We start from the raw sequence: 25,012 nt of genomic DNA, 5'->3' as shown, positions 1-25,012 counted from the left end.
GGTTTCTCTGTGCAGCCCTGGCTATCCTGGAACTTACTCTGTAGACCAGGCTGGCCTCAAACCCAGAAATCCGCCTCCCCAATTCTGGGATTAAAGGCATGTGCCACCACTGCCCGGCCTAAACCTGCTTTTCTTGATAAAAGTACAGATTTGCTTTTAGAATGTTATTCTCAAAAAATCTACCTGGTCCACTGACTCATGACCCTGACAATACTTAAGAGCCATCAGACCTTTTTCAAGCACAGCACTGTCTGCCACGCTGAGTCTTAAATACAATCCAATGAATCAGACTGACTTGTCTCAGCATTTGGGTGTCTTATAATGCTCTCTTCTGGCTGTCAGAAAAAAACTAGGTCCCTCCCACTGCCAACTCCCCAGGAGAAATCGTGTAAGTAGGGGAGAACGGAGGCTGGGAAGGGAGCTCAGAGAAAAGCAGGGTCCCCTAACTCAAAGGCTGGGGACCCTAGAGGACATTACTAGGTTCTTCGCAGATGATTACTCAAAGGCTGGGGACCCTAGAGGACATTACTAGGTTCTTCGCAGATGCTTGTTCACAGACCATCTGCCTCACCATCAGAATCCAAATTTGCTTGTGCTGGGTGCAAACTCAGAGATGTGAATGTTAGAAATGCATACTTAGCATTTAATCTAGATACTATAGGATGTGTATTATATATGGTATGGATATATCAGACAATGTAAAAAAAACTTCACAGTGCATAAGCTATACCATACCTGACATATCACAATTCATCTTACAAGAAAAGGTGCATACAAGAAAATAAAGCTTGTGTTTGGAGGATCTCAGAAACCTGGAAGCATGAAAGTTGTAAGTGCTGGGGGGGCCGAGGCACTGCTGTTTCTGTTTTTTACGCCAGAGTTCAGGCCATCCTCACATATGCTTCTGCCTAAGAATGATCACCTTTAATTTCATCTGCAAATAATGTGGTTTTGCATTTGTAAATTGAAAAGAAAAGGATTTAAAAATAACTTTACTACATCAAGAAAACTTCAACAGGATTTAAAAACAAAAGATCAGTAACAACATTATAAAAATGAAAAAGATACAAGACAGTACATGGTGCAATGTGGTGTTTTTAAAATACGTAAGCTTTGATAAGATGTTAAACATTTCAAGAGAATAAGGCAGTATGCAAGCAAAATGGTATCTGTGGGCTAGGGTGATGGCTCTACGATAGAATACATGCTTTGGATATGAACCTCTTTGGATTTCAGCCAAGCACAAAAGTAAATAAATGCAAAGAAATTTATGCACCAAAAGACTCTTTGTTCTTGACAGCGCAGGGTCTCGGATGTCTGCCTTATATTCCAACTTTATAAAGCCTTTTTGATGTTTGGACAGAGCTCATTTTGTTGTCTCCCTCAATTGCATATTCAGGCATGATCTCTACTGTGCTTTTAACCCAAGATTAAAATGAATTTCACAAAAATGTTAGACTATTCCATGTTTTCTCATTAGTTCTTATAACTCATCATCTTAATATTACAAGATCGGCGCGGACTGTGATTTTTCACGCATAGTAAGTTTACTTTACATAGAAGAAAAATTCCTGCTAATGAAAAAATTTAGTACAAAACAACTTTGCTTTTAAGTTGGGGCTCAGAAGCAGCAGCTACTCACTGGAAAAACTTCAGTTATGTGTGAGAAAAATACACTTTATACAATGAGTCCCTGTCAGAAAATATTTCAACATTTAATCTTCAATTATTACATTCAGTCTTTAAGGGTGATATAATACAGATTGGAAAACCCATAGGCTATTTTTCTTACCACTCAGTAAACAGGATGACCAGATCATCCTGACTGGCGTAGTCCTCCATGGCTTCCTTCATCAATCTCACCTTCTGGCCCCCTCCGATACTGTTCATTCCATCACCACCTCTCCACTCTTGCCCTTGACCAAGAACCTAGAAATGAAATCAAGAACTCATCCTGAGGAAAATGCCAATGGCAATAGCAGCATAAAAATATCAACAGAAGTTGTGCCCCAGTCCTTGTAAGCCACTACTTATTTATAATTAAAGTAAATATTAGGATGGGACAGAAATTAATACACAGGAGGGTCAAAATTCCACAATACGATCCACCACTAAGACATCATTCCAAATATTTCAAAAGTTGATTCTAGCCTATAGAAGTAGACTCCGAAAGTATTTTTCATCTTATTCTTGTTTTTCAGACTTACATGAAAATGAAGGAACTCTTGTAGTTCACCTATCTAATGTGATACGACATTTACATGGAAATTCCTATGCTCAGAGGCTCCTAGACTGGCCTGTCAACTAAGGATGCATCAAGTATTAAGGATCCTTATTTCTTTGGCAAATCTTATATTTGTATTAGCCTCAAAAGTTTAATAAGAATTACCCAAGGCAAGGGGTGATGTACAGCTAGTCGGGGCTAACCAGGCCCTGACTTTCCAGCATCTGCCTCGGCCTCAGCCACTTTACCCTGAACTGTAAGTGGGAACAGAAACCCTGGCTTTGAGGGAGATAAAGAGATGTAACCAACAGGTGCCCTACCTCCTGACATACAAGAAGATCTGGAGAAAGGGAAATGGAATTTAAATGAAATGCAATGAAGACAAGTTCAGTGAACCCAACCTCAGAAATTTTACTGTTTACAGGGATGTCTGAGGTAAAGACATCCAAACGAACTGAAGTTAATGTGGAACTGGATTCAGTCTGCTGAATGATGAGCGCTCCAGCTGGGATTCCTCTCACGATCCTCTGGAGTCTCCAATACTGAGCCCACTGAGCCAACAACATCTGAGGCCCATCCCAGCTGAGCACAGGGAGGAGCCAGGCTTTGGGGCACACCAGTCCCACGGACAAATGGTGAAAGCAAGACTCCTAGATCCACTCTGTGACTCACTGATCTGACATGCATGGGAGAATTTTCCTGTCTAGCTCCTTCGAGAAATGAAGAACTCCCTGGTATAAAGTACATGCTTTAGAAACTTCTGGACTACAGAACAGGAGGATGAAGAAAGGGCCCAAGTCTCTAGTATTCAAACGGGACTGGACTCTCAGATATGAGAGGTTAGAGCTATCTACTCTAGGACAAGTTTTCCTCAAAAATAAATAAATTTTGCTCATAAACATGTTCATCTTTTGTTTTATCTTTTATCACTTTGGTCATGCAATTGATCAACAGCATACCACACACAATTTTCCTAACACTTGCACATCAGAGACTTTCTATTCTCTCCTCACATGGAGCCCTAAAGACTGGCCCACTGCGTTCCAGGCATAGTTTACCTTGTGTGTTTGTACTTATAACACCGTTTCCCCATCAAGGCATGCTAACGATATTTCTCATTTACTTTCTCACTTATCCTCTTTAAACATGTAGATGTTATCACTAGATCTCTTTCCAGCAAAGTTCAGCCACATTAATACTCTGCATGAAAATCTGAGAGGCTAGCTAGAGGCTAGCTACATAATGGATGGCACTGTCCTCAATATCACATGCTAAAACAGCCCAGTTTTCCCAAGGTAGGAGCAATGTTTTCCTTCTTTTTGATTTTCTTTTTCTTTTCTTTTTTTCAGTCCCTCATATACTTCCTCATGCTCCTCTTTCTAAAAAAAGATACAGCTGGCATAATCTTTGTATCAAAAAATAAATAACCTGGATCAATGAGCAGATCTCACAGAAGCCAGCTTAACACTCTCTCAGGGGCTCCAAGTCACCTCTGATCACATCCATGAACCGTGTCCTGTAGACAAAATATCTAAAACTCTTGGCAGTGTTCCAACCAATGAACCCAACCAAAACAAAACAAAACAGGAAAAGCAACTATCAATAGTGCACCCCCGAAGAGCCCTCCCCATAATGTTCTCAACTGACACCACGGCAGTCAGTGAAAATACTTACTGTCAAAACCTTGATTACAATGTATGTGTACATGACCCTTCAAAGGAAGTCAGGAAAGTTACATATGTACATATTTCTGTTGCTTGTAGAACATGTTTAAATAAACCACTAGATAATATATTCTAAGCACATATTCCAACAAGTCCAAAGATTGAAAGACATATCATACCTTCACAGTATAATTGAAATACTTGGCTGAATTCATAAATCTGTGGAATCCATCATTTTCTTTTGTGGCTACAGTTACGACTAATAATTTATCTGAAAAGATAAGAAAGGTTTAGCAAAACATTAAATGCTGTTTCTCATAACATTATAGTGTTTAAACACTTCATTATCACATGGGAATGCTTTCAATTAGTTAAACGAAGAGCTACTGAAAAATAGGCATGTAAAATGGGCCGTATTACATGGCCATGATTAACCCATGCAGTAAGAAATTATTTCACTGGTAAAAGAAAGTTTATTAGTGACTCAAGGAAAATAGGTCCTGGATAGAGTATTTCAAATATAGATGAGCTTTCACAAAATGCCTAATTTATCTCTATGGGTTACGACTTTTGTAGACATCACTCCATCAGCCAGCTGCACTGTTACCTACAAACTGTCCCAGATTTGAGGCATATAATCATGTTATTTCCTCAGTAAACTCTATTCATCCCGCATCGACACTCACAAAGGAGGGCCTAATTTCAAGACTAATTCTTAGTCTCTAAAATAAGCTGAACAAATTGAAAACAGACTATTTAAAAACTCATATTTTCCTCCTACACAGAAGGTCTTATACTCAAAGTCTTAACAGATGTCATATTTATATCCTTTATTTATTCTTAGTTTTGTAAACAGTAATTGGATCAAAAGTCAGAGATGCTAATAACATTATCAGTAAATATGTAGCTTTTAGTTGCCTTTTACAAGGCTCTTGAATTTAATATAGGCTCTCTTCTTAACAGAGGTAAGTGGACTGGGGATCTGTTTACAAATACCCATAAAAGCTGCCGTAGACAAATGGGACAATATTTATCAGGCAAAAGCATACTGGAAAATTCATCAAGGTTGCCTCATCCCCCACAAGCACTGAAGAGTGGAGCATTCCTGTTCCCAGAATTAGGAGAAGTCATGGAAGAAGACAACTGAGCCAACATCCCAACATTGTAAGCACCAAGCTATTCCACGTAATGCTCTATGGCCTAGTGATACAAGAGACTGAGAAGGTCCTGCATGGCCCCTAAATCATAAATAACATAAATAATTAATCATAGGATTAATGGATCTTAGAAATCAGTTAACAAATTAAGGTAATTCTTCAAATCAAATTCTGAAAATATTTTACTATAGAAAGTAAGTATAATTAATGTAGGTATGCTAAACATTCATTATCAAACCAAAAGGAAACGCATTTCCATGAAGATAAATAATGTATTTCTAGAATGCTGTTACAAATGAAGTATTACCTTACAAAATTTTTGTTTGAATAAATGTTCCCTATTAAATAAAGCCATCAGTTAATTAATGTGACAAAGACTTGAGTGTGGTTGTTTGAATAAGAATGGCCAGCACAGGATCACATGTCTGAATGCTTAGTCATTAGGGCATGGAACTGTTTAGGAAGGATTAGGAGTTGTGTCCTTGCTGGAGGAGATGGCACTGGGGTGGGCTTTGACGTTTCAAAAGCCCACTCCAGGCCCAATGTCTGTCTCTGTCTCTCGCTGTGGCCGTCTGTCTGTCCCCACCTCCCTCCAGCCCCCTTTACCTACTGCCTGAAGATCAGGTTGTAAAGCTCTCGACGACTGTTCCAGCACTATGCCTTTCTGCTTACGCTTACTCCATGATGTTTATAGGCGAAGCCATCAGCAAGCCCCTAATTAAATGCTTTCTTCTGTTAGGAGTCACCTTGCTCGTGTTTCCTCATAGCAATAGAACAGTGACTAAGACACTGAGTAAATGTACCTTAAAGATATCTTTAAATTGTTATTTTTGGAGAAGAAAAATTTCCATGACTGGAGAAATAGTAGATGCTGGGAGCATCAGCAGCACAAGGGTCTGTGATCCCAGCATGCCCCACAGCAGAGACATAAGGCAAAGACAGGAGAACCCGCAGAAAGAACCTCCCAGCCAGCAGGCTAGATGCAGCAGTGACAGCATCTAGACTTTCTTTTAAAGACTCATTTTGTTAGGAGCATACTGCTCATAACAATCTCAAGAAAGTGTAATGACAAATTCACTAGAACAATTTAAATTTATGATCAAATTCTCTCCAACCAGACTGTATCGAAAGAGTCGAGATGTCCTCAACCATTAACTAACCACGAGGTTATTCATGGTATGCAGTCTTCCACGGATCACTAAACTTTTAAAATTCACTTTAAACTGATGCAAAAACAACGTAAAATCATGCATGTAATAGAGTACAAGAATTTTTTCATGCACATATATATAGCACGTATCAAAATTTTGACTGACTGGATTCATCGACAAATGATCACATGCATATATGTACATAAAATACTCATTTTCAACAAAATACATAGCACTACCTGGCATTCACAGATGAAGATGGTAAGATTTAAATAGGATAAGTGATTTAGCTAATATTACCAAACAAGTTATTTGCATAACAAGGAGGAGATCCTCAGAGCTAATCTGTAAAGCCCATGTTTCCAGTATTTAAGGTAGCTTCATTTGGCAAAGGCTCACCGGGACAAAACAAACTTTAGAATGGTATGTGTGAAAACAAACTTTAGAATGGTATGTGTGGTATAGTGGAGGACTGCCTTGTCTGACCTCAGTGGGAGAGCATGAGCCTAATCCTGTAGAGACTTGATGTCCAGGGAGGGAGGATGTCCTTGGGGGGTCTCTCAGAAGCAAAGGGAAGGGAGGACAGGGAAAAGAATTCTGTGAGGGAGGACCTAGAGGGGGCCAACGTTTCGGACGTAAATAAAATTAGTAATAATAACGATGATGATAGCAATAATAATCATATCAATAATAATAGAATGGTATATGTGCAGAAAAGGAATGGTAAGCCAGAGGCTTCCCTTCTCAGAAAGGCCTGCTTAAAGGGCTGGTCCTTTGTAGAAAGTTGGATCCTAGATACTGTCTACTACATTTTCAAGAGGAACAACCCTGTTCTGAAGAATTGCTTGCTATGCCTAAGTTGTCCAATGTGGTTCATGTTGAACACTGATTTTCTGCCAGGTTTTGGAATAGTGGTAAGGAGCATGAGTATGTCAGCAGTCCTCACTGAAAACGGGTACTAAGTCACCGGTGACCTTCCCACGTTACCAACATCTCGTGTACTGGCTGCCGGAAAACTGAATCCATCTATCTTGACTTCACCAGGAAAGATTGGGGGACCTCTGCAAGGCTGCTCTTGCTTTGTAACACCCTGAGGATCCAGCCCAAGTTATCCCTGGATCTCTGTAACTTGAGCTGAATCCTCAGGCCTCCAGGTACATCCCTGACAGGTAGGTGTAGGAGAGAATCTGTTGCCTCAACAAGGCCAACTGGTTATTTATATGATACGAGTGCTCATCACTTCAAGGCTCAGAATGCAAGCTAGCCATACAGAGAAGACTGCAAAGAGATGCCAGAAGCAGAATTCATGCAGACTATAGATGTAAATTACCTCAGTAACAGAAGAGTAAACCCACATCTTATAAAGGGCTTGGGGCTTGCAGAGATGACTCGGTGGTTAAGAGAATACAATTCCAAGCGATATGAAACCTTCTTCTGGCCCCAAGAGCACTTGCACAATGGCATATACTCATAAGAACACACACACACACAGAAATAAGACAATAAATCTTAAAAATGTGTTTTCCCAGATCTCATAGCACCATTTTGTTGCTAAGTACCGAGCTACACCGACAGTCTAACTGCCCTGTAGTTGGCTAGGGGAGAACATTTTATTTTGTGAAATTGTTGGAAGGAACTCAAGGTAAAGTGCCTCAAGAGCAATTCCCATCGTAATTTCAGTGAGAACAATGGGAGAGAGGGGAACGTTTTCATCTGCACTTCCACACTAAACTGCACGAGGTAAGACAAACAGTAGATAGGGAGACGTGCTCATAGCTGGAAAATGGGCCGGCTGTTCACCCATTCCCTTTCCCGTGTCCTGCGTGTAGTTACAGAAGTAGGAAAACCCATGGACAAACCAGGATAAAGTGATCACCATGGCATCATGCATACTGTGGGATGGGGAGCCGCTTGCAGGAAGGCTCTACGATCGTCTGTCCTACGTGAAGACAGTATGTTCTAGACATACTGGAAGCAGACTGAGGCAAACTGACTATGCCGTCAAGAAATGATCAACATCACTAAGGGCACGATGATAGCTCTTCCCAAACACTGCCAACCAAAACACACTTCTTTACACTCACTTCAAAAAAAAAAAAAATGAACACGCAGTAGAATTAAAACTTTAAAACATGTATTAGATTCTCTCTTTTTCCTTTCTATACGATTTTTCTGGTAATGTGTTTATATAGACCCATTGCTTTTGCATGTTATTGTAGGTAGCCACATAGTGATTGGAAGACAAACTCTCACTATAGGTGCTTAATGACATTTTCAAAGTATGCAATTTGATTATTTATATTGCAAAAAAAAAACCCCAAAATTAGTATATCTTATACTAAAAGTGATTATTAGGTAAAGATAAAACTCTATCCTACTATAAGATATAATTTTTAATATATTGTTGGCTACATACTTTATGTCGATGATAACAACGAATGACCACAAAAATTAAAATGAGACTGGTTGGCCACAATACAATGACCAGTTTAGATAAGCTCATGCCCTTGTTGTAACAATAGTTACATACTTAAGATTAATAAGACTCAAGCCACATAACTTATCTAATCTGTACAAAATGCACTCCATTCAGAACCACTTCATAAGAATGCCCCACTCACACCCAACACCCCCTCAGCACTCCACAGAACCACACTGTGCTGAGTAACTTCACTTACTCAGTCTTAAATGTTAAAAGGAAGCTCAAGTGATAAGTGATAGGAAGAAGAATGAAATCCACTCTCCCACAGTCAGAGTAATCCCTTCCCAGAAACATGGAAATAAAAATTACACAAGCCTGGATGGCAGCCATAAACTATACACAGAGATCCAAGATGTTCCTTCTTGAGTTCAGAATGTGAAAAGAAAGGTTCAGACACCAAAGAATGAGCATGCTGAAGGACTCACAGTACAAGCAAGCAAAACCTGGGTTAAAATTCTGAAATAAAACAACAAAACAAATAAGGAAAAGCATTCACTATGACCATCTCCTACATGGTATTTAATAATAACTATAAATTCTGCATAAAAAAAAAAAACCAAAAATCTCACAAGGCTGAACACAGGTTCAAAAACATCCAATACATGCCAAGCAAGCAAAGAAAACTGCCATCCTAAGCAGGCATGTGACGTGTGCCAGCTCCTTCCCGGGTGTGAAGCTACAGGACAGTGGTGAGCTATGTCGGGAAGTGTTGACTGTGTAAGGGTTGAGTAGGGGTGGCAAGCGATCCGGAAGCCATGCCATGCAATTCATGCCATGCAATAATAGTTGACGGACTGAGATGTTTTTCTACTCTGATAAAAAGGGGGAAAAAAAGATAAGAAAGGCATCAACCACCGTTTGCACTAACTCACTTCATATAAGAGGGAAAAAAAATCTAGGTTTTTTCTGAATAACTTTAGAGAGTTGGTTGTGAGGGAAGGAGTAATTAATTGAGGACGATGTGACAGCAAGAACAGTAAGATGTATCCAAAATAAACGAGCTACATGAGAAAATTAATGTGCCTTCCATCCCTCAGATCCAACAAATACAGTGTTATAAATTTCCAGAATTTATAACAGCATATTTGATACCTCCACATATCACAAAATGTGAACTCTAGATATAATTCGAATGTCAAAGACACAAAAAGCTGACAAGCTACCACCCGAAAGAAAGAGTATATGTTAATGAACTCCAGGGCTTCAGAGACATGAACTGTCACAAAAATAGAAAGATGTGCCAGTGAGAAGAATTTCCTCTGAACAGAGTGGAGTAACACATCTGCTGGCCAAATGCTTTATCAGAGACTGGAAACTGCCTTTCTGAAATCTGCAAGCAGATTATGTAGCTTGTAGAAACACATTTGATCTGTTGCTGTCTATTCTGTATTTTACACAGGCTGTAAAAATATCCCCTATGCTCATACACAGGGGGCACCATTTAGGGACCAGGGTAAAAAAGAAAAGCCATAGATGAAGATAACATACATTCCCACCAGCTCACACACTTGTAAGAGCTGCCCTGCAGCAGGGGCTACTTGCAGCTGTGCTGGGATTAAGCGACCATGCTCTAAGAGAGTGGTCCAAAAATATGTGCTGTTGAAACCTAGTGAAAACAAAGTCCTAAACTTCACTTATCATCTTCAGTTACAAGGGAATAGCCGTTTCCTTTAGACACACTACAGAATTATTTCTAAGGGGTTGGACTGCCAAGCTTGCAATGTTATTTCTTAGTTCTTAGTTAGAGTGCTTGCTTAGTGTCCTCAAGACCTGGCTTGCGCCAGAGCATAATGTAAGAAATAGAAACAGGTGATCCTGCGCACCCTGCTTACCTCTTGTGTACAATAAAGTGCATTAAATTAAGCAGCAGCAGCAACTCAGCCTCATTCTGGCTTTAAGATTTTACAGCATCTACTCCAACAAGTAAGAATCTTTTAGACACCCTCCTTCTGCTTCAGTTCACATTATTCAGAGGAAGTTGCCATGTAAGAGATTACTAAAAATATGAACTCGTATATCACATGATAATTTGAGGCTGTACAGGTAACTCCCAAATGATTCACAATGCCACCTTCCCAGACTGGGCCTCTGTGGAATGACTACAGTCATCACAAAAGTCGCCTGTACACACTACTACCAACTGTCACGCTCATATCATGCTGAAAAAGTTAACAGTTTGGGGAAGGGGCAGCGGTTCAGAAAGTATAATAGTGTAGTCTCACTGTGCCAAGTCAAATATTTTAAAAATATATACGCAGGGCTAGAGGAATGGGTCAGTGGTTAAGAGCACTGGCTGCTCTTCCAGGACTCAGGTTTGATTCCCAACACTCACACAATGGGGCTCATGACCTGTTGTAACTCCAGTTCCAGCAGATCTGAAACCCTCTTCTAGCCTCTGTGGGTATCAGGATCACGACTGGTGCACAGACATACATTCAGGCAAAACACTTAAGCACATAATTTTTCTAAAAGATGTTTTATATAGGTAGATATATAGATGATCGAGAGTTCCTTCTTTATAATTTAACTCTGGATTAAATAATAAAATTAAAATACATTTTCAGACATCCAAGTGGTTCCCATTCAAGACATTAAAGAAACTAGTTCTGTGGCTTGTTTCTAAAGAAATCTCAAAGCCACACAAGTGAGTATTTCATATATTATTACACATAAGCACATTTTACATGCTAATCCATATTTTCCTTTTATAGGTTTTGCATATATTTGAGCTGTTTCCAAATGGAGCAACAGTATAATTTGGTTTACATAAACTATAACTTATTTAACCATTATGCTGTGGACTTAGTTAAACTATTTTAAAACACAGCTATCCTTACGAACATTTAAGACGATACAGTTGACTGTGATTTGCATATATTTCTACAGGTACACTGTATCTATAAAATCAACTTCAAGTTCAATTCTGTTATGACTTGAATCTGCATACAGCAACTGCTCTCTACCTGTTGGCCTGGATTTGGGGGACTTTAAGCAGTTAGGTCAGCCTGGGAAAAGTCAAACTCAAAAAGTGACCTTTTGAGCATTATGGCTAGGCCCTGCTTCTGGGGCATTCTGTTTCCTGGTTAGCCTCCTACTGTCTACAGTCATGGTGTCCGGCTCTCCACCGCAGATGGAGTAGCTCCTGCTGCTACTTCTTCTCTGCCAAGATGGACCGAAGTCCTCTAACAGCACAGCTAGCATAATGCAGTTATCTCCTAAGTTGCATGTATCAGGAAAGCTGTTACAGCAAAGAAATTTAATGAGGTCAGAAGCGAGAGATCTAGGGTTCTCAGAGAGTGAGAAACATGAATGTGTAGTTCACAGCCTTTAGGAACTGCTGTGTGGAAGACTTTCCAGCAGACACAGAGAAACCCTGGAGTGCCGCAAGCAAGAGATGCTGGCAGAAACATGGGCCATAAAAAATGTTTGTGAGGTTTCAGGCAGCAACAAAGACTACTGAACATTGGGCTGGAGGCCACTCAGCTTAGATTCTGACCACGTTCTCCCTGTCTCCTGGAAACAGAAATGAAGCTGAACTCTAAAGCAATTAACTTATTTATTTGACAGGGTAAACTTCATGACCACCTAGCACTCAGTCTGTGGCATGGCTGTTACTGGCTGCTTTGGGTCAGGTTTATAGTGAGTGTGCAAAGCAAAAGGAACAAAAATATATGCACCTTGGAAAGGCAAGGAGGCCACACCCCTCCTGATTCCATGAGAAGGGACTGGTATGGTTTAGGAAGTGCCCGTCTCAACTTACAGCAGGCAAAAGGAGCAACAGCAGAGTTCAAGAAGTACAGTTTATCTTAGTTATAAACTGAGAGAGAAATTAAAGAGTTTAGCACCATACAGTAAATACACATGTATAATAAATGACTGCTCAGAAACAGTAAGTAAACAACATACTTTATTTCAAATCATTATTCAGGTACCAAAGAGATACAGAATGCATGGCCTGTCTCCAAGTAAAACACTTGGAGTAATTTGCTGTACACCTCCCAGAAGACACTTTGTGGACCTTACTGATATGTGTAACTTGTCCTTCAGAAGCAACCCCTACACTCAAGACCGGTTAACTTTATCCTGAAAAACACAGCACCCTCGCTCTTAAGTGTCTGCACTCTACAATTCTAAGGTTTTTTTTTTTTTTTTCACGAACTTGGTCCTTTTACTGCCTCCCACCAAGTCACTAGTCCCTTTGTCCTATTCCAGTCATGAAGCTGGAACCTAAGGCTCTCACCAATCCCAAGAAGCCATGTGTGCCACATTTAGCCTTAGTATGGCTTACCAGTCTCAGATCTCCCCACCGTGAAGCCCTCAGGAAGCGAGACAGCTAACCATCTATTATCCAAAATGTGCTCAAAAGACCAATGTCTAAACCACAGACGTAAACACTGACCTATTTTCATCTCATTGACTATTCTTCGTCCTACAAGACATCTCGCAGTTAAAGATATAGTCAGAGAAATAACCATATTATTCATTCTTGGAACACTGGCGCTCTGGGGCCCCATTTCTACTTTTCCCTTTCTAGTCCTAGGGACTTCTGAATGCTAGTAATAATAATTTACCAACTGGTTTCCTTATTGCAGGTATCAGCAGTCTGTTCCGTTCATACGCCGTCCTTGTCAACTGGTTCACAGACATGAACATGTGTCAGAACTACCCAAGGTCTCATTTAAACACAGATGCTGGGTGACAATGCTCCTCACTTACTGTGTATAAGGAACTGCTGAGGAAAGAATTTCTGCGCACCGGGAGATACTGATAAAGTTGAAATGGGGATCACATTATAAACTAGCAATCTCAGTATGCCAGCAAATTTCCACAGTGAGATGCAACAAGATATAGGAGGAGGAGGAACAAGAGTAATCTGGATTACTCCACAGAAGAAATAAACTACGGGTGGTTCTTAAAGAAAGGGTAAGATTTAAATAATAAGAAATAGAGGCAATAGATCCCCATCTTCTGGACTCAAAAGTGAGAAGAGATGGTTAACTGCATTCCCTGAGAGGAACGGCATCTGGAAGCCAAGATGAAAAAAACCATGCACAGCTCTGAGAAGTACCAGGCCCAGACAGGGGAAGACGCTGTCCTGCATGGTTCGCGAGTGAGGAATACGCATTCTATAGACACCAGAAAGTCATCAAGCCTCTTCAATGTGTGTTGTGGTCTACCATGTGCCACAGTGTCCTAAAGGCTCAGTATTCCAGAGGGAATGAAAGAGAAAAAGAAGATCAATCTTTGCTTCCAGGGGCAAATACTTCTGATAACTTTCTGCTCGCAGGTGCATGGACAGGAAAGACGGAGTCCTGGCCACTGCAGGGCTACAATTCTGAGTCACACACATAGCACACTGAGAGGAAAGTCTAATGTGGAGGCAGTGAGCCATGCAGATAATATGCTGCAAGTTTTCTAGTAAGAAGCAATGATAAACACAAAGTATGTCATAGTGTCTGGTTTGGGAAGGGGCAAGGCAGGCGTAGACATGGACAGAAGATATCAAGCAAGAGAAGATGTGGCACACGCAAACCTCAGAACTGCTTGTGAACTACAGACGGCCTCACAGGTCACTGCAGATTTTAATCTTTACATCTATGCTATCAGAACTTTGAGGACAGGGCCAAGATAAAATACAAGGCCAAGATTAGTATCTGTTAATAGCAACAACAGCACTTACCTATTATTCATTAAATCCAATTACTAAAATGGTCTATTTTACATCAAATATGCTGCCCTAAATAAAATATATTTGAAGTGACAGGATCTCAGACTTGAGCTGAGACAAAATGCTTAGTGTGATGCAATATGGCTTTCTCAATCGTTATGACTAATGCTTATCAGGCCTGCCTGGCTTCACTGAAAGAATCAAGGATAAATTCAGGCACCGCTGGCTAGGAGGGAGGTTACAACACTCTAGGCTAAAGATCATGATTGGCACCAAGGAGTAGCAATGAAGAATGTGAAAAGCAACTGATTTGGATGTGTTTTGAATAATTCAACAAGTTAAATAATAATATTAAATTGAGTTTGTGAGGAAGGGAGGGAAGAAGGAATTCAAACTTATTTAAGATGACTTGCCCAGGAAACGGCAAGAAAATGTTTAAATTAAAAGTACTTACAATCCTAAGAAACCTAGAATGTGACAGTAACCTGTTAACTTTTCCTGTGTTGATATCTGCTTGTTCCCAGGAGAATCTCAGACACAAACTAGAAAGAAACCACAACATGCTACTGTGGGGGTTTACTACACTATGTGACAACGGTGACTGAGCGCACCTCCACACCAATCACCTTTCTACACTTCCCATTAGTTTGAATTTTACCAGACTGAACAGTCAGTATGTAGAGACTTTCCCTCATTTTAAACTAGAGTAAAATAAACAAACCACTGGCACATTATGTATATTCACTACTTAAATCATTACTAAGACCATTCTTACATGGATTAGAATATATCCATTGAAGCTCACTGGTGAGGAATACCCTGCAGGCTGAGGGAAAGGCTGGGTGAAGGGCTCATCTAGCTAGTCCCTCCTATCCCTTGCCCCTCCATTCTTTCCCTGTCTTCTGTGTAGAAATATTCACTTACTTTCTTGCTATGATACATTAGAAATGAAGAGCAGGTCACGTAGTTGTTCAAATATTATGATGAATCCACAAGAACACAGCCAGGCATTAATTAGTCATAAAGATGACACACATTTAAAGCAGATGTTCATACAATAGCTCTATGAATGCAATCTAACATCTGTGGAAATCCACAAGGGGATCTCCCCCCACCCCCACCCCGAGCACTGGCCAGTCTATGCAGTACCCAGGCCATCAACAGTTAAGGCAGAACATTTTTGGAGTAGAAAATGAAGACATCAGTCACTCTTGTTGGAGAGCGTAGCCAGTATTTCATGTGGCCAGCTTCTAACAGGAATCCTGAAGATTATGAGCTCTGCAAACATCTTGTACAGTGCAGGGTCACCCTGCCCACTGCTGTAAAGCTGTTACTCATCCATGCCTAACCTCTACAGCCAAGAAGCACTATTAGCTCCTGGTATTTCCTCAGAATCAGTGAGCTCTCCTAGTGGGCCTCTCACGCCCTTAGTTCCAAGATTTCTCAAAGATGAAACACAATAATTTCATTTGGTGCTAAATAAAACAATTAGTACCAGTTAAACGAGTGTGTGTGTGTGTGTGTGTGTGTGTGTGTACACGCATGCACACAGGCTTCTGTGTGTGTATGTATATTTCAAGTAAAAACATTTCTCAAATTCTTAAATTACTCTGCATTTTCTTTAACAACACATTCCCACTACTGAACAGAACTGTGTATCATACCATAGTTAGAAAAGGCATATGAAAAATATAACTTCTGTGTGACTCCTAATTAACCACACGAGAAGAGCCCCAGATGAACTATTTTTCACATGCTTTCAAATTTCATTTCATTTTTCTTGCTTTGCTTTTGTTTGCCTGATTTGGGGAGTTGAACTCAGGATTTTGCAAGTGTGCTGCCACTGAGCTACATTCCTGGCTCTGAATCTTTAACTTCTTAGTTCCCATTTTAATATCTGAAGGGTCGGGTACCCGATGGCACCAGCCAGCATGCCTCTTCACTGGCTACCACTATACGATTTTTAAAATGTACTTTATACTGAGATGTAAAAAATTTTTTTAAAAGCTCATTTGCTCATTCTTTATGTAGTCCTTAATCACATGTAATATATATATATATATATATATATATATATATATATACACACACACACACACACACACACACACACACACACACATATACATGCTGGATTTTAAACTATGACCAGACAATACAGTGAGGTGTTAAAATATTTGTAGCCCATGTTTTCAGCTAAACTAATTACCAACATGTAAGAGACTTATCTTAAAATCTGCTCAAACTGCATATACCTCCTCCGATGGCATCTGGAAAAATGAATTTAAGCACAGAAAGGTTAAATCCTTATTGAAAGAAAAGCCAGACTGACCCACGCACTTCCAGACTGCAGCGGTGGAAAGCATCTCAAATTTCCACGGCATCTCATGAAAGGTAACCATGTTTTGATAACTAGTAGAATGGCATGAAAAAAATTTCCAGACTCCTAGAGAAACACACACAAACGCCCTATCTAGAGATTCCCTTGCTGACGGAATGTAAGTAATTACTGAAGACATGTGGGCGCTGCACCCACACACCTCAGCAGCTTCATCCTCCTTTGGGATATGACTTTGAAGCCATCATGCAGTTAGAACACTTAGAGAATGTTTTAAACACAGATGCTTAGAACAGATCCCAGAGGAACTAATCTAGCATCTAATATAGGAACCAATAGAATCTCAAGACTACTTTTATTTCTTTTTCTTTGATGGCCAGACGAAAACCTCATATATAGCAAGAGAGGACCAGAGTAGCAGGACAGTTGGAAATTTTAAGGAAAAGGCTCTTTCATTCTTGAGGCAAGTCTGCCTCCTAAACCACAGACTTAAATTAACTCCAGGCTCCACTCTGCCCTAAGGTCCTACAAATTATATTACTTGTTTCATTTTAATTTTACAACACTTACCCCTGTCCACTGTGAAACAGGTGCCAACTCATCCAGAGAGACAAGAAGCCAATGAAATATTAAAATTAGAAGAGCATAAAGTAGTGACTGACAAACTCTCAGTGTAAAGAAACACCCTGCACAGATTTACCTTGAAAGACAGGTTCCACAGAACTCGGGGAATGGCTAAGACAACACACAGTATGTTTTGCCGCAAAACAAAAGTTCCACACTAATGGGATAAATGAGCAAAGAATACATTTTAAAACTATAGTGAGATGAGGGATTTTTAAAGAAGAAAGTTGTATTAAGCTAGAGGGTTAAGGAATAGTTCTGAGAAGTTTTTCCTAATGGTGAAACCTAAAGGAAAGAAAAGAGTTGACCAGGTGAAGAAACGCATTTGCAGGGAGATGGTCTTAAGCCGGCAATAAATCAATGTCCCAGGACCTGACTTCTTTTGTCATTCCTGTTCTTGGAGTTGGAGGACTGCTAACAACTTTCCTTACTGTGCCACTGGTCAAATGCTGATGGAAGAAAAATAACTGTGTCTCTGTCTGTCTGTCTGTCTGTCTGTCTGTCTGTCTGTGCGTGTACAAGTGTGTGTGGAGGCCCAAAGCCATCAGTTTAAGGGTCTTCCTCTGTTGTGCTCCTCTTCATGTTTTAAGACAGGGTCTCTTGAAGAACCTGCAACTGGCTTTTTCAGCAAGTCTGGCTAGCCAGCCAGCAAGCCCATAGGATCCACCTGTCTCTGCTTGCCAGAGGTGAAGTTACAGATGTGCAACACATCTGGCTTTCATGTGGATGCTGAGATATCTGAATTTGGGCTTTCACATTTGATTAGCAAGCTATCTCCCAGCTCACATTTTTTTTTTTAATTTTTAATTATTTTCTACTTTACAGATATGTGCTTTGCCTATATTTATGTAAGTGCACCACTGGTGACATGCTTGCCTGGTGCTCAAAGAAGTTTAATCCTCTCAGAATAGAAATTACAGATGGTGTGATCCACGGTGGAGGTGGTGGAAATCAAACCAGGGTCCTCTGTAAGAGTGATTAATGTTCTCCTACCTGCCGAGCTCTCTCCCCAGTCCCTCAGAAAACTTTTTAATTAAAAATGATCAAGGAAAACTTTAAACCTTTGAAAGTACCTTTAAATATACTGTAACAGAACTATTACTGTCATTATTCACTGCACAACATTTAAAAATTCTTTTAAAGACTTGTTTTTATTTCTAATTGGGGATGGGGTGTGTGTATGTGAGTGCATGTGCCCATAGAATTAGGGCATTAGCTGTCCCTAGTGTTGGAGATACAGGCAGTTGTAGGTGGTTAGGTGGTTTCTTTTGAGAACTGAACTCATGACTTCTGCAGGAGCAATATATACTCATAACTGATGGGCCATCTCTCTCTCTAGCCATGAACTGACTCTTTTCACTGATTGCTGTCACCAAGAAAAATACTTTCGGAATCATTAGAAATAACACTTAGGGAGATCCAGGACTACCTCAGGGATCAAGTTAACGGAGGTAGAAATTGATTAGGTAAACTGTAGATACCACATTCCCTGGACTGGGATCCTGGACTACACAAATAAGGAGGAACTGAGCTGAGCTCGAGAATTGATCATTCTTTGCTTCCTGGCTGTGAACACCATGTGTCCAGGTCCCTCACACTGTAGTCATTGTGATATCCCCAACACAGGAGCTGTAACCAGAAGAACCGCTTCACCTTAACAGACTTTTAACAGTGTTTTAGCACAGCCACAGAGGGGAAAATTGTGAAGAAAAGAGGTTTTCCTTTTTTCACTACCTAGAAAATGATGTAATGTAATCAATTCGTTTTCTGTTAGCAAACCTGCCTAGTGCCAAACTCACTGTGCAGCACATTAATCCATTCTCTACTGATGCCTCTCAATACTAGTTTTTCTCTTCTTCCCTCTACTTTCTCAGTCTCTTTTCCAGTTATTTATCCCTACACCCATTACTGAAAGCTAAGCCCTAGCACACCACTAAATATCAAGATCACATCTGAGCATCCTTTTTAAATTGCATAAGCTGCTGGAGAGACGGCTCAGTGGTTTAGAACACTGTCTGCTCTTCCAGCGGTCCTGATGGTCTCTTCTAGTGTGTCTAAAGACGGTGAGCTCGCTGGGTGGGGTGGCACATGCCTTTGATCCCAGCACTTGGGAGGCAGAGGCAGGCGGATTTCTGAGTTTGAGGCCAGCCTGGTCTACAGAGTGAGTTCCAGGACAGCCAGAACTATACAGAGAAACCCTGTCTCAGAAAAACCAAAAAAAAAAAAAAAAAAGACGGTGAGCTCACATATATAAAGTAAAAACAAATCCTTAAAAGAAAAAGAAAAGACAGTTTGACTAAATTGCATAAGCTGCATAGCAGAAAAGATAGCCAGTCACACTGCAAAACAGCCCAGAAAAACTTACAGGACACTGGGTGTGAGCAAAGCCCTTTTAGGGAACATAAATGCCCCAGGACTTCCCTTAAACAAACCGAACCACCCAAAGCAAAGCAGTGCCTGTCTTTAAACAAATCTTAATGTGTAATAGAAAACAAATAAGAAGAGAAATTCAAAATAAAGCCTCCAGCTACTGTGCTGCAACGGATTATGAGGGAGGAGTGGAGTCGGACAGTCAGCATGCTAATCTTGCATCAAATCAGACATGCTTATCACTTTGGAACTGCCCTCTGCTGACTCAGGGGAGCCTGAGCAACGATCTTAGATCCCTGGAGCCAGAGTCCCTGGCCTATTCCCATTTTCCTTGCTGTGACTGTCAGAGCTTCCAGGAAATGTAATTTCTCAGTACTGTAACTAAAGTTCGGAGAATGCTGTGTCCCAAACTCACAGGGTCAGTGAGCAGCAGCAGCTGTTCCAGATCTTCCCGGAGTTTTACACTCCAAGTCCCTCTGCAGAATCCCTGTTTTAGCAGTTGGTTCTTTCAGCTCTAGCACACCACTAAATTAAGCCCTTGGATAATCACAGGGACAAAAAGACTATACACTTTAATAAGTGATTACGGAAAGTAAAATGGTGGCCAAACCATCTCAGAAAGCTCTAGTTATCTTCATATCAGAATGTTAGAGCAGGCACAGTCAATTTTTGCTTTGTGAAGATTAAAGCAAACTTAAGCTTTTAATGGCCATACATGTCTAAAATGTAGAGATGTCTTATATCCTACGTTCCTCTGTCTTGGGTATGTGCAATGTGTCTGCAAATTCTATCAGAGTAATGTGGCCCGGCCTCTCCCTGCCACCTGTCCCATGTCTGACACCATCATCTCCTCCCTTTGTGCCATATTCTAAAGGACCTCTCAACAACCACTCCAAACTTAGTCAATCTGTACTTCACACTGTCATCAGAAGAGGGGGGCCTCCAAAGCTTCGTTCACCTCAGGAGATCTCAGCAGTTTCTCTTCTCTTCAGTACAGGTATAGTGTGCCCTACCTGTCTGCGGGTCTAAACTCTTAGCACCATGCGGGCCCACTAGTCTGGCTATTCCACAGAGACACCTTGGGCAGTTACAGGAAGTTGTTTCTTATACTCTGCTTTTTCAAGCCTCTTCCTTCAGAAACAATGCATCCCCAGTCCACTTCAAACAGTGGTTCTCACCCTTCCTAATACTGGACCCTTGAATACAGTTCCTCGTGTTATGATGAGCACCCAACTGTGAAAGTATTTTGTTGCTATGTTTTAACTGTAATTTTGCTATTATTATAAATCATAAGGTAAATATTTATGTTTTCTGGTGGTCTTAGGTGACCTGTGAAAGAATCTAAAAGAGGCCCCCGATGAACAGTTTGAGAACCACCAGCTCACAAGAACAGAAATACAAAACAAAGTCCTGAGGAGACCTGAAATGGTACTGTGCAACTCCATTCTTACACTGGATCATCATCATCAACACATTCACACACACACACACACATACTCATACAAATTCTTTCTTCTTATTATTGACTTTCACTAAGAGAATTTTTTATTGTGCTTCCTCCACTAAATTAGGTTGTGTATTCCAGTAAAATGATAAGACATCTCACAGGAAAAAAATTGGAGGAAGAAAAAACCCTCTTATTCTTCTAAGTAGAGAATAAAAAAAAATTATTACAAATTTCAGAAGTAAATCAATAACAGTACTGGTTGCCATCATTCAATAGAAATGTGAGGGGCACGATGGATGACAAGCCACCACACAGCTTTTTACTATTCACTCTGATACATGACACAAGAAAGAAAAAGTCTATATTCCATGGCACGTTTTTCCTTTTACAAATCACACTCAAATAAGTAAAAATGGGTCCAAAGTGTATTTTCAATAAGACTATTGCAAAATAATTTGCGTTAGTGCACCACACTAAATGATCAACAGTGAGTAGAACCCAGGAGTCTGAAGCAAGCCTTCCACAGACACCAAAATATTATGACTATAACACTGTGCCCTGAAAGCAAATAAGCACTGTGGGAAAGACTTACCGGACAGTGTTTTGAAGCAGGGCAGAATACAAAATTGTCTTTACATGCCTGTGGACACGGATGTACTGGAATTTGTAAAGAGAACACATGTGGGGATAGCAACTTGAAAAAAAAAAAATCACAGTATTTTGCATACTACTTCACAGTGGGAATCATAGACAAATTTAATTTGCTAGTGACTATATTTTAAGTTACAAAAGCCAATTTTACTGCAAGCAAAACCACAATTTTAAATAATGACATAAGTTAGATTTTTGTTTTGTTTTGTTTTTTGTTTTGTTTTGTTTTTCAAGACAGGGTTTCTCTGTGTAGCCCTGACTGTTCTGGAACTCACTCTATAGACCAGGCTGGCCTTGAACTCAGAAATCTGCCTGCCTCTGCCTTCCAAGTGCTGGGATTAAAGGCGTGCACCACCACTGCCAAGCTTTTTTTTTTTCATAGTTTTTATATTTACCAGTCCTCACTGATTCTACTGGTGATTGGCATTTCTTTTTGTTTTTTTGTTTTTTGTTTTGTTTTGTTTTTTGATTTTTTGAGACAGGGTTTCTCAGTATAGTCCTGACTGTCCTGGAGCTCACTTTGTAGACCAGGCTCGAACTCAGAAATCCGCCTGCCTCTGCCTCCCAAGTGCTGGGATTAAAGGCGTGCACCACCACTGCCCGGCTGGCATTTCTTACTGGAACATTTTCGGACATGCTACACATGAAAGGCCTGCACTCGGGACACACGACATCAAAACAAATCCAGAGTCACTAAACAGTTGAACAAGACACACATACAATGGAATAACACTCAGCTACAAAAGAGCTGAAGCATCATCCGCAACAACGGTGATTACATGGGAATCATTAGGTTAAGTGAAAAGATAGGGCACAGAAAGACAGCGCCCATGACTTCACTCATGCTAACTGACCTAAACAAACTGCTCTCTCAGGCCTGGGGAATAGAATCGTAGTTTACTAGAGGCCAAGGACAGGGAAAGGAGAGGGTGCTCAGTGGCTACTTAGCAACAGTGAGACAACAGCAGGCAGTTCCGGTGTGCTGCCGCTGCTGCTGGTTTCTCCTCAGAGAAGTAACTCTAGTCGATATTTACTAAAACTTCATAAAAGCTACTGAATAAAATGGACGCAGTAAAAAAATTAAATAAACAGCTGAAAATCAACACTTTTTCCAACACTGGTGGGAGAAGGACTCCAGTGCGAATACAGTAAAATATTCCTTCACTATGAAGGCTTCCACTTCTAATAAGACAGTTTTTATAGAATAGATAAAATGCCATCAAAAATTGTTTCATGGATGTACTAACAGAGGACTTAAAATTGCTAAATGGGATTTTTTAAAGTCAAAAGGCCCGAAACGGTGACCCAAAGTAGATACAGGTAAAAGCAAGCTTGTCTAACAACAAAGAGTCCATTGTGAGACCTGGCTGAGGGAACACAGATGTACCTGGAACCAGGAGAAGCCCAGGATGCAGGCAGTATAATCGGAAATGAGCTGAGAAGATGAATCTTTCTTCAAACTCAGCAGATCTGCCAATCAGGGAGCCATGCTGGACCTTACAGGTCCCCCACCCACTCACCCAGCCATCAGTGCTTATCCACAGGAGCCCAGCAGCACCTACTCCTCATAGCAGAGCCCCGACACACATCATTTGTCCTTTGGGAGAACATCTCCTGCTTCCAAGCCACTGGACCCGGCAGGGATACAAAGTACCAAAGTGAAAGAACAAAGAGCAATGCACCCAGGTTCCCCTACAGCCTTGTCTGTGGGGAAAGCAGCTCTGAGGTGTCTCTGCTTGTCAGTCTGTCCCTCCCTCCCTTCTCTCCTTTACCCTCTCTCCCTCCCCATCAAAAAGAAAAAAATAAATAAGTAGAGAGAGAGAGATTTCAGGAAAAGTTCCCTGATCTTGAAAACCTAACACTATTTGACCTTTCTGAAATCCTATCATAAGCAGAAGAGATTTGACTCTGCAGCCTGGTGTCAGAAGGAGACAGCTGCGAGGGAATTTAGAAACAGAGATTAATGGATCTGACCACACAAACCTCCTAGAGCAAAGGGATTTCTGAAAAGCAGCAGCAGAGATGAATTCAGATCATCTTAGCTTCAGATTGTGTATTTAAAGGCCTTAGCTGTCTGAGACACTGACTAATGTGTGCATACACGTCTACTAAAGGTGAGTGAAGCAGATGCCAGGGGACAATGGTGCACCACAGATGTGAGTGCCTGGACTAACCAAACCTGGACAAGACTCAGGAGGACACAAGTGAGTCACGGGCTCACGATCATAAGTTCCAAGGGAATCTGGCCTTAAAGAAAAAAAAGGAGGAAAAAAATCATATCTAAGAAGAATGCCAAAAAAAAAAATAAGTTTGGAAACTAAGTAATCGGCATGAAAAAGATGACATCTGCACTGTTAAATGTATCTTTCATTTCCTCTGAGTTCTTCCAAAAATGCTGCCTTTACAGCTTAGCTTATTAAGTAAGCCCTGCTGAGATCCCTTATATATTCCATTATGTGAAGGTAAGAGTAATTCCACTATTTTTAGCTTCCACCTTAGAAAAACGCTAACTAGAATTATATTCCTTAAGATGGTACAAAAGTAATAGCACAAAGAGGGCAATTTCTATTTGTAGGCACGCTTCCTCTACAGGTATTGTCATATTCAATGTTCAAATAATTGCTGAGGAAGCAGCACTACTGTTAGGGAACTATGAGAGTTCAGAGAGGTTAAGAAGCTTGTGCGGAGGATAATCTGCTCATATGTGACACCTCATGGCTCATCTGTTCATTGGAAAGCTTTATCCTCTTAACTATTGCCCTACACTGTTTCCACACCGTTTATCTTTCGGTTACTATGTAAGCAGTTTGTAAGCCCTTGGCTTGCCAATACATCCCGTATCCCAGCATCGGAAGCAACGGCATGAGTACTTTAAATTCACAGTTAGGGTTCTCTCTATCAGTGTTTTACAGTGAGCCGTCTCTGGCTAGTCTCAGAAAGCAATCACACTCTCCTTATTCCTTCTGCATTTCTCTTCGTATGTCAAAATAAATGAATATCATCCTTAAACTCATGGTAATGTTAAAGAGGATGAAGGTGAAATTAATACAGCTCTTCATGTCATTCACAGTACAGCAGACTTAGAGTTCAAGTCATCAGAAGTACCGAGAGACATGTGAATCATGACCTTGTTCACCGTCGAACACCCATGGAGAGTGGATAATATCTACCTCTCTCCATCTCTGCTAATCATGGAAGCAGCCCGCTGATTACCTGTGTGTGTGTGTGTGTGTGTG

At 40.6% G+C, this 25,012-nt stretch overlaps 1 protein-coding gene across 2 annotated transcripts in view; it reads right to left on the bottom strand.

Moving 5' to 3' along the window:
- Nucleotides 1-25,012, bottom strand: part of Plod2 (procollagen-lysine,2-oxoglutarate 5-dioxygenase 2) — a 70,495-nt gene that overhangs the window by 33,808 nt on the left and 11,675 nt on the right. For both annotated transcript variants that reach the window (XM_031343158.1, XM_031343159.1), the window contains exons 2-3: nucleotides 4,068-4,159; nucleotides 1,793-1,929 (exon numbers count right to left, since the gene is read on the bottom strand). In XM_031343158.1, the coding sequence (XP_031199018.1) occupies nucleotides 1,793-1,929; nucleotides 4,068-4,159 (229 nt within the window). The remainder of the gene's footprint in view (nucleotides 1-1,792; nucleotides 1,930-4,067; nucleotides 4,160-25,012) is intronic.

This window comes from Mastomys coucha, unplaced genomic scaffold (genome assembly GCF_008632895.1).
Source record: "Mastomys coucha isolate ucsf_1 unplaced genomic scaffold, UCSF_Mcou_1 pScaffold23, whole genome shotgun sequence".
Taxonomy (NCBI): domain Eukaryota; kingdom Metazoa; phylum Chordata; class Mammalia; order Rodentia; family Muridae; genus Mastomys; species Mastomys coucha.
Note: the sequence above shows the minus strand (reverse complement) of the source record. Positions and strands in the feature narration are given on the sequence as shown.